The sequence below is a fragment of the Physeter macrocephalus genome, chromosome 2 (genome assembly GCF_002837175.3).
Source record: "Physeter macrocephalus isolate SW-GA chromosome 2, ASM283717v5, whole genome shotgun sequence".
Taxonomy (NCBI): Eukaryota; Metazoa; Chordata; class Mammalia; order Artiodactyla; family Physeteridae; genus Physeter; species Physeter macrocephalus.
This window is the reverse complement of record NC_041215.1, coordinates 45,982,345-45,991,966: the sequence shown is the minus strand read 5'-3', so window position 1 is coordinate 45,991,966 and position 9,622 is coordinate 45,982,345. Positions and strand designations below refer to the sequence as shown.

Here is a 9,622-nt window from a genome sequence, read left to right as displayed (position 1 = left end):
CTTTTTTTGCCACTAATCACTGCAGACATCTGCATGCAAACCTCCCTGGTACAAAAAATAAGAAGATAGCAATAATGTAAACATCTCTATCAATGTCTTCTATTTAAAAACAGTGATCAAAAAGCAAATGCCAGTCTTGGCCTTCTCTTAGAAACAAATGATTCTGAGGTGATAGAACGGAGGAAACACAACATTCCAATTTTCTAAAATAAAGTATGAAGGGTACTGGCTGCTGCAGAGTAAGGGAGAAGGTTATATACAGTTCATTTAAAGTTTAGAATATGACCACTTGTCCTATCTTACTATAGTTGTATAGGTAATATTTTTTAAGTGTTTCAACCCTTCTTTTATTCTTTTAAGGGTAATTCAGTGTGTGTGGATATGTGTATGTGTGTGTTGAGTATATGGAAGGTTTTTCACTGTGCATTTCTGTGACTTTGGTCGTAATTTTTAAGCACTAATTATGCTGCTGTTACTAAGCTGGCGTAGGAATACACTGCCCCAAATTTGCTCTTTTTGAGAGCAGCAAATAATTAGCTGAAATTAAGAAGGGGTAGGAGGACCAGGGAAAGGTGATCCTAAATTACATAACATTAGCATAAGTCACGCAATATTGATGGTGTGCATATGTTAAAGTACATATATATGTAACATCTCAGAGTCAAGGAATAAGCCTTTAGTAGGTTCCAAAAAAACACTAGCTTTCCTATGTAGAAAAGACAATTACTAAGCATAATTCTAAAAGTTACCATATCGAATACATGGCTCTTTTTGTAAAGCATCACAGTAATCCGAAAAAGAATTATTCATATTTTTCAAATAAACACAAAATAAACCAATTGATTCTGAATAAGTAGTAACAACTTTATTTTAACTCAATGTGCTGAAATGCAAAAAATATTTTCAGCAACAAGATACAAAAAGTATGTATCTCATCATTGACATCAGCTGATTAAAAATGAGGCTGAAAAGTTCAAAATGTCTTTATACATTTGAATCTTGAAAATCAATTTCCCCCAGAACTGATTTTTAAATAATTTCAGCAGAATTTTATTTTCAAAAATGGGACTCACTTAAGTTATATCTTCATTCTAAAAAACTGAATGCAAAAATTAACTGGGTTACAGTATACAAGGATAAACCCTTAACAACAGAAAAAGATTTAAATATAAGAATTCTTTTTCAAATGTAAAGTCCACATACTGCAAACAGAAGACACAGTGTGGTGATTTCATTCCTAGTGAAGAAGTCTCGCATGGTAGGCACTCAATATTTGTTCAACTGGACCTAAAATTTACATCATTCCATTTAATTTAACACTTAAATAAACTAGAGCTCATAATCTGTATAAAAGAGGTTTGCAAAATACTCTTATGTGTGTTGAAAGTGCTGACTTTATAATCTGAAAAACACTAAAACACAACCACCCACGTTGTTTTGCAAGAATACATTGAATATTTTCATTTTATCCATCAAAGAGCATGAACATCCAACCCAGAATAATTCACCTCTTCAAGTAGACTTGGCTTTGAGAAAAGCTCGAGTTGGATTTTAACAAAACAACTTACCAAAGTCCCTAGTGTTCTATTTTAGTAACACTGGGTAGCATCTATGATCCACAATTTTATAAACAATTCTACTTAGGTTTTAAATTTAAGCACAAAACAAATGGGTAAATAAATTAATAACTATACTTTTGGCAATTTAAGCTCTAACTTAGGTCTCATTTAAAAATAAACCAATAATGTTCATGACAACTTTTTAAGAGATTTTTGTTAATATTTTAAAACTTAATTTTAAAATTGATGTCCTTAAAAGGCACTGTTTTCACATTTCATCATGCAGTAAATTGGTCACATTTTTGAGAATTATAATTTCCTCTCAATTGTCCCCTCAAATAAAGCACATTTAAATGGAATACATTTCAACTAACCTAAACTTTCAACATTTAACTGAGTCCTATTTTCAGAAATTCACTCTTTTGAACATACCACACACAAGTCCAAGCAAATACAAGTACATGTACACACACACGCGCGCACACACGCACACACACATGCCCAAATGACCACGGAATACATGCAAGAATCTCCAATTACTATTTCAAGACAATGACACATGAGTATTCAAGGAGGTAACAATGGCAGGCCATAATGTTATGGCACCTTCATATTTGTGCTCCAAATACCGATACACATTAATATTAAAAAATGAAAAAGGCACAAATACAGTGCTTCTGTATCTCAATCTAAAGAACAGTTCTCCAATGGTTACTTTTATAATATGGAACATTTAAGACCAGTTATTACTTTTCTAAGAAAAAGCTCTGTTTAGGTGACAAAAGGGAAACAGGAGCAGGTTTTAGTTCAAAAGGCAAACAGCTCAGGACAAAATCTGTGTCTACCGAAAACAATGTCTATAGTTTAAAAATGAAAAAAAAAAAAAAGGTTATTAGAGCACTCACGTCAGAATACATTAACAGTTTTGTATCATTGTCTCAAGAACCCACAATACCAAAAATATACATAATAAATAAAAAAAATAAATCAACTACCATATGATTCTGTTAGTATAATGGTAGGAATTACATTATCTGAAAAGTGGACATTTCTACAAATGTGGATATTCTTACAGCACAGTGTTGGACGTTTTTGGTACAAAATGTGCTACCAAACTAAAAAAAAAAAACCTTTATAATAAAACCCTTCAGATTTGCAACAAACACTAAACTAAGTATGTAAGTAAGGGTAAGCTGAAATGTTCATTATAATAGGTGTTATCACTGAAGTCATTATGGTTAGAAGTGTAGATCCAAGCAGTGAATTAATTCAGAATGTGCCTGTGTGCATCTGACATAAATGAATATACCAGTATTTTTAAAATATATGACAACAAAATTCTAGGGCCTGAGGGATAAATTTGTGTTTTCTTCTAAGACCCTGGCAAAACCTCAAATTCTTAAAATGTATATGTATGTGTGTGTGGTTTCTTTTTTAAATTGCACATTGTAAATTTAAAGGGCTCAATCTTATGGTGAAGTTAAGGTAGTGAATTTCTGCTCCCTATAATACTCTTACATAGGATGGAATCCATTCATATGTAAGAATCTTTCTTCTATCCGAAGGGAGTCTTCCAATTTCAAATTTAGGTTAACACAGCAAAGACTCAAGCTACACAGGAAGAAATGAAGATATCTGAAAATATGATCTTTTTGAACTCCAGTTTGATGTGGATAACAAATGATTATTTGACAGTGTTTGTTCAATGTAAATATGAATCACTCTTGGTATGTTAGGATTGCTTCGGTAAATACCTAACAGACAGATAACAAAAATAAAATCTATTTCAAAACTTCACGCTTCATCTTTTTCCTTTTGTCCTAAATTCAAAAACTAAATAAACGAATTATACAAATTTTAATCTGGAGAATAAAGTTATATATGTAAATATATAGGTATATCCATTTTTTTTTCCAGTGAAAAAAATTTTTCCCTTGTGGTCAAATGTAAATCTTGCCTAAGAAGCATACTGCCACTGTCACAGGGAATCAGATGCAGTGACTTGACACTGATTGCTCCTGCTCCAGCAGGCCAATGCACCAGAACAGACTTCCGTTGTAAACAGAGCTATCAAAAACTGAAGATGTGTATGTGTTTAAAGCTGAAATTCATTTATAATAAAGAACTGGCCCGTGAAAAGCAGTTTATAAATAGTTTATCCTGTTCACATTATGCAGAATTTCACTATCATCCACAATGTTGGTACAGTAACTGAGACAGAAAGGAGAAAGCTAGGGAGGAAAAAAGGTTTCAGAGTGTAGCCTGACATATTTCTAAGGGTTCTCTCCTTCAGTCTGCAAATAATAGCAGTTCATTGCTTTTAGAAGGAGAGTAGGCTGTCCAGGATTCATTTACTGTCAGGTGCCTTCTCCGAAGCGTGATAAACAGGCGTGAATTCAATAATGAATATCTGGAAGTCAAACCAATTTAACTATAATCGAGAATATCTTCCTTATCTATTATCACAAACATCCCAGTTGCCTCCATCTGTCTTAAAAATTCTTTCAAAAGTTAAGACAATTAATTATACCTTATCAATTCTCTCAAAAGCAAAAAAAAAAAAAGTACCATTCAGTATAAAAAAGTTACACATTAAAAGTGCATATATATCTTAATTGGCCCACTCATCAAATTTACATTTGGTCATCCTTACTTTTAACATTTACAGAATTCTTCATATAAATGTAGGTCACTATAAATTTTAAAAAAAATTAATTCAGCATGAAACATGCTTTCTTCTTATTGAAATCTTAACCTCAATCAGTTCTCAATCATTGTAAACTTGGATAAACTCACAAAGAAACACAAGCAAAGGTTTGTTATGCTTCTCTTAGTTTGTTGGACAGATAACAAACACTACAAATTTCACTAAAAATCTGGGCCAACTCATTGCATATTTGCCCTCTGAAATGAAAAATAAATTAGAATTGAAGCAGTGTATTGCCATAACTTACCTTGAAGGTAAGCAGGTTCTCCTGTACTTATAGAACTTAGACTGGAGACGTTACCAGTAATCTCCAATACAAGTGCTTTTTTAAGGAAAACCTAGTTTTAAACTTTGAGATAGCATAGGACAAACCCTATAATATTCATTTGCCTTTCTCAAACTAATGGAAGATCCTTTTGAAACTTATTATCTTCAGTTATCAATATTACTGCATTATGGAGCTAGTGCAATCCTGCATAGCCTTGGTCACAATGACAAGGCACAATAAAAAAATTAAAGTATATATATGAACAAGAGAAGTCACTGAAGATAATTTAAGGCCTTGACGTGAATTAGAGTATAATCAGTCTAATTTAAAGCTGAAGAATAAACCATAAATTATCCACCTGAAATTCAAGCAATATGCTTTTTCAGCTTCTGTTCTGTGGACAAGACAACAGAAACAACTCTTGCTTATGGTTTGTGTATTAGAATCCTTCTGGACCTGGAGAAGTAAAAGTCAATTCCATTTTTCTACAGTTCATGGAAGACTTCAAGACTGTTTTAGCCGTTTTCGTGGAATACCAAACTGTGGACACTGTGCAGATGCCAGTGCTCGGAAGGCTTCTGCTACCAAATGTGGGTGAGACTGAATCATGGACTTCCACCCAGATGTTTCCATTATGTCTGCTGCTTGGCTGAAAAATAAAATTAAGAGATGTTTACTAAAGAGTACTTTTCAAAATGCACTGTTGCACTGTCAATTTTTTTTTTTTAATTTACAGATTTCAAAATGTTCTGGAACATTTTGTTTGCCTCTCTATGTATTCAAACCATTTGAATTCATTAAAATATCATCTTTACCTTACTGGTATTTTCTTTTGTAAATGAAACTATTCAATTTTTCTGGAAATTCTACTCTTGGAAGTGTGTGACACTTGTCTGCATAGTTCTACTCCCACTGTTACCATTTCTATACCCGCTCTTTCAAGAGCTCTTTTCCCTGTCTCTTACATGCAGGTTTTCTCTAGAGTTCCAAGTTTTGCCCTCAACTCTTCTCCCTTAACATTCTTTACTTATCTTATCTCATCCACTATTCACAATTTTAACTATCATATTCAGTGATGATAAATAATGATTTGCCAAGTCCTAGGCCTCCCCACAAAGGTTGTTCCCAACCACTTGCTCTCTTTACTTGGATGTGCCTGGAGACCCATAAATTTGGGACTGTCAGAAGGGAACTCAACACGTTTCTCCCAAGGCCCAAATTCTTCCTCTCTCATTTCCAATCAGCTAATTAATGCTTCTACCATCACCCAGTGATTCAAGTCAGAAACCTGGGAGTCACCCTAGACGCCATCCTTTCCAATCAGTCATCAAAGCCCTATTTTAATTCCCAAAGGTATCCTGAATCCCTAGCTAAGGCCCACATCATCTCACATTTGAATTATTACGGAAGTCTCCTAATTTGTCTTCTACTCTCCTATCTTGCTCCTCTCAAACCAGCTTCCATGCTGCCTTAGTAACATAAACACTAACATGAACACATCCTCTTCTACTCTTCTCCATTGCCAGTACACAAGTTCTTTAGAAAGAGAAATAAAGTTTCCTAGTTCTTCCCCCTAGCTTTCTACCTCCCACTTTCATGCTCTGGCACTTTGTATAATAATACTGAACTGTTTATTGTACCTGATGTACGACATGCTCTGAGTAAATATAATTACCCAAGCAAAAATCTAGTTATCCTTCCTTGTCTCCTGTCTTCTCTCCTTTGTACCTACCCTCCATCCAAATAATATCCAAGTATTATAGATTGTCCATTCAAAATATTATATCCTTTTATTTCCCTCTGGCCGCACTGTCGCCAGTCAAGTCTAATTTTGCCCTCATCTTTTGCCTGAAATACTCCAATAACTTTCCAACTGGCCTACCTATATATAACCTTGCTCCTCAACTACCACCACCAACTCAACCTCCCCATGACCATGCATGTGGACAGATTGCTAAAAACACACACACCTGATCACATCCTACTCTAGGTTAAAACCTTTTACTGTATGCCCATTCCTGTTCAAATAATGTCTAAAAGGCCTTCCGTGATCTGATCTTTGCCTTCTTCCTCCAGCTTCTCATGCCCCACCCTCCATACTGTTCTTTCTTATCACCAAAATTTTGCACACCTGAATGTCTTTTTTGGGATATACTTTCCCACCTCTTCGCTCTTCTTCATCAGGTCTTTATTTATACAACAATTCTTCAAAAGGGCTTTCTCTGACCCCTAGATTAGGTTTGGTCCCTTTGTTATATGCTCAGATGGGTATGCTCTACATAACCTATTATTACACTTAACTTCACCTACTTGTTTAATTCTTATACATCTCCTGCTAAAACATGAACTCCATGAAGGCAGGGAAAACATCTGTCATGTTCGCCATTATATTCTTTGTACTAAGTAAGCACAGTGCCCTGGGAATTTACTGGATAATAAACATAAATATCTATCAAACGATTGATCAACTATTGCTTCATGCGTCTATACTTTGATTCAAGCTATGCTGTCTGCAATGCTTGTTATCTCCTTCTTAGTCTGCTAATTCCTATTCCTGTTTTAAGACAAGGCTCAGTCATCTTCATCCCTAAACCTCCAGCCTTAGTCAAGTGTCCTGCACATAACCTTCTTTATCACATTACTTACCATATTATAATAAAATGATATATTCATGGAAGTGTTCCTGTCATTAGATCAATTTCTCAAGGACAGGATTTTTTGCCATAATTGTTTTTATATGCAGGACCCCAGCATGGTGCTTGAGACACGATAGATGCTACACAAATGTTTGCCTCACTAAATAGCAGCTAATAACAATTTTTAAAAAAATTTGCCTAACATCCAATTACCAGTGTGTCGTCATGTTTATAATTTCAACTCATTTAGAATCACACAGATACTTTTTAATTTACCTGACATTTTCATTTATTTAATTCAACAAATAGCTATTGAAGGTCTCTACGTACAATACAGCTTCTACACGGGATATAAAATAAGTTTATATTTTTTGACATTGAAAAAGCTATACAAGGCAAAATATTTTCTTAACAGAATAAAACTAGAGCTTGAAAATGGCAAAGTACAAAGAATCGCAAAACAGTCATTTGATTTTTTCTAGGATCACATACCATGATAATGTATTATCACACACTGACCAATATATAGAATAATCAATATCTTAAAAATAGCCACTAATTTTTACTTTCATAAAACAGAATTCACAAACTGTTAAGAATTCAGTTAACCAACTTCAAATCTATCAAAACAGATGAAAGCAAGGGGCCATAAATCAAACATTCATTTTCTTGTCTCTAACGCTGTCTTTTTTTACTTTCTTGTATCATCTTTTGATAAATTGCAAAAATGGAGTTTAAGGGTTTACAGGCAAAAACTAATCAAAAGCAGATGCAAATTCTTCAACCTCCTGACTCCTGATACTGAATAACTGCAAAGAGTAAAAATGTCACTCTAAAAATGAGTGAAGGGCTTCCCTGGTGGCGCAGTGGTTAAGAATCCGCCTGCCAACGCAGGAGACATGGGTTCGAGCCCTTGTCCGGGAAGATCCCACATGCTGCGGAGCAACTAAGCCCGTGTGCCACAACTACTGAGCCTGCGCTCTAGAGACCACGAGCCACAACTACTGAAGCCTGCGCACCTAGAGCCCGTGCTCCTCAACAAGAGAGGCCACCGCAATGAGAAGCCCGCACACCGCAACGAAGAGTAGCCCCCTCTCGCCGCAACTTGAGAAAGCCCGCGCACAGCAACAGCAACAAAGACCCAACTCAGCCATAAATAAATAAATAAATAAATAAAATGAGTGAAGAAGAAAAAAGAAGGGAATAGTAAGTTCTAATAGTTACGTCATATTCCAAAGATCCAGGCTTAGAAAGATGTCACAACTATCCTGCTCATTATAATCTACCAGGGAAAGGAAAGATCAAATTGCTACTATTTCTGGAATGGTAGGCAGTTAGCCTAATATAGCATGTGATGCAAGTTATCCGGCTACCTTAAGAAGCAGTGGGTTAGCATTCAAATGTCAAGAGTTTCAAGGCAAATCTGGAGGGTACATTTCCTCATAGGATAAAATATTTCCCACATTTTTAGAAATGCTTTCTGAAGGGGTAAGGGCAGGATCTCCAGCCACTGAAATACCTGGACTCAGCTATATACGACATGAACATACATGCTTAAGACATTAGCGCGTCCATCCCAGTTCACATTAGAAGCTGATCTACAACGGAGCATAGCCTCAAGAATCCACTACGTAGTCAAATTATTATTTTTTAAACTGGCAGTTTGCTTCATATAACTAATATCTGGATTCATACTTATTGTAGATGAACGAAAGGCTATGCAAACACTTAATTTCATGTATGCAGATCAACTTTAAGTCAGAAACTGATGTCATCTTACTTGCCGTTCCAGTTTTTCCCATCTTTACACCCAAGCTGTCGAAGTACACTGCACCTGCATTGAAGATTTAAACACACTTAAGAAAAAGGCCGGTGAAGAATTGTTGAAGGTGTCATGTCCACTGAAATACAAGCATAGCTTACCTATTAATAAAGTCTATGGCTTGTGCTTTCAACTGTTCCGCACTGTGCAAATCTGCAAGGACAAGGGTATCAGCAACATTTTCTACTGAGAGGTTACTACACAAAGCTTCTTCACACATGACCTTCAGCCGTTCCAGTGCATACTATCCAAAAGGAAAACATAACATTAAACATTTACTCAAACTAGCAAGTTTTTAAATACACGATATTTGTAACTTAGAAAATGAAGTTTAAGCCCATTACACATTGAACTGAGGGTACTTTAAAAGTCTTTAAACTACTTTAAATATAAAGAAAGTATGAATTAATGCATTCAAGAGAAAGACTAATTTTTCATAAGAAATTTCTCTTTGCATAAGCGCAAGATACAGGATATTTTTAAAATAGGGTTTTATTCTTTAAAAACCCCTTATTACTCAATACTCTTAATGAGTATATTTCTCTTTTCTACTATTTATTTATTTATTTATTTATTTATTTTTTTGTGTGTGTGGTATGCGGGCCTCCCCCTGCCGTGGTCTCTCCCGTC

General features: G+C 35.0%; 1 protein-coding gene across 8 annotated transcripts in view; it reads right to left on the bottom strand.

Moving 5' to 3' along the window:
- Nucleotides 1–446: 446 nt before the first annotated feature.
- The window catches only part of SPOPL (speckle type BTB/POZ protein like), a 61,172-nt gene continuing 51,996 nt past the window's right edge, over nt 447–9,622 (bottom strand). For 7 of the 8 annotated variants that reach the window (XM_007102458.4, XM_007102459.4, XM_007102461.4 and 4 more), the window contains 3 exons: nt 9,094–9,236; nt 8,951–9,004; nt 447–5,183 (listed from right to left, as the gene is read on the bottom strand). In XM_007102458.4, coding sequence (XP_007102520.1) covers nt 5,039–5,183; nt 8,951–9,004; nt 9,094–9,236 — 342 coding nt within the window. In that variant the 3' untranslated portion in view covers nt 447–5,038. The remainder of the gene's footprint in view (nt 5,184–8,950; nt 9,005–9,093; nt 9,237–9,622) is intronic. The other variant, XM_024122335.3, reaches the window with a different exon arrangement.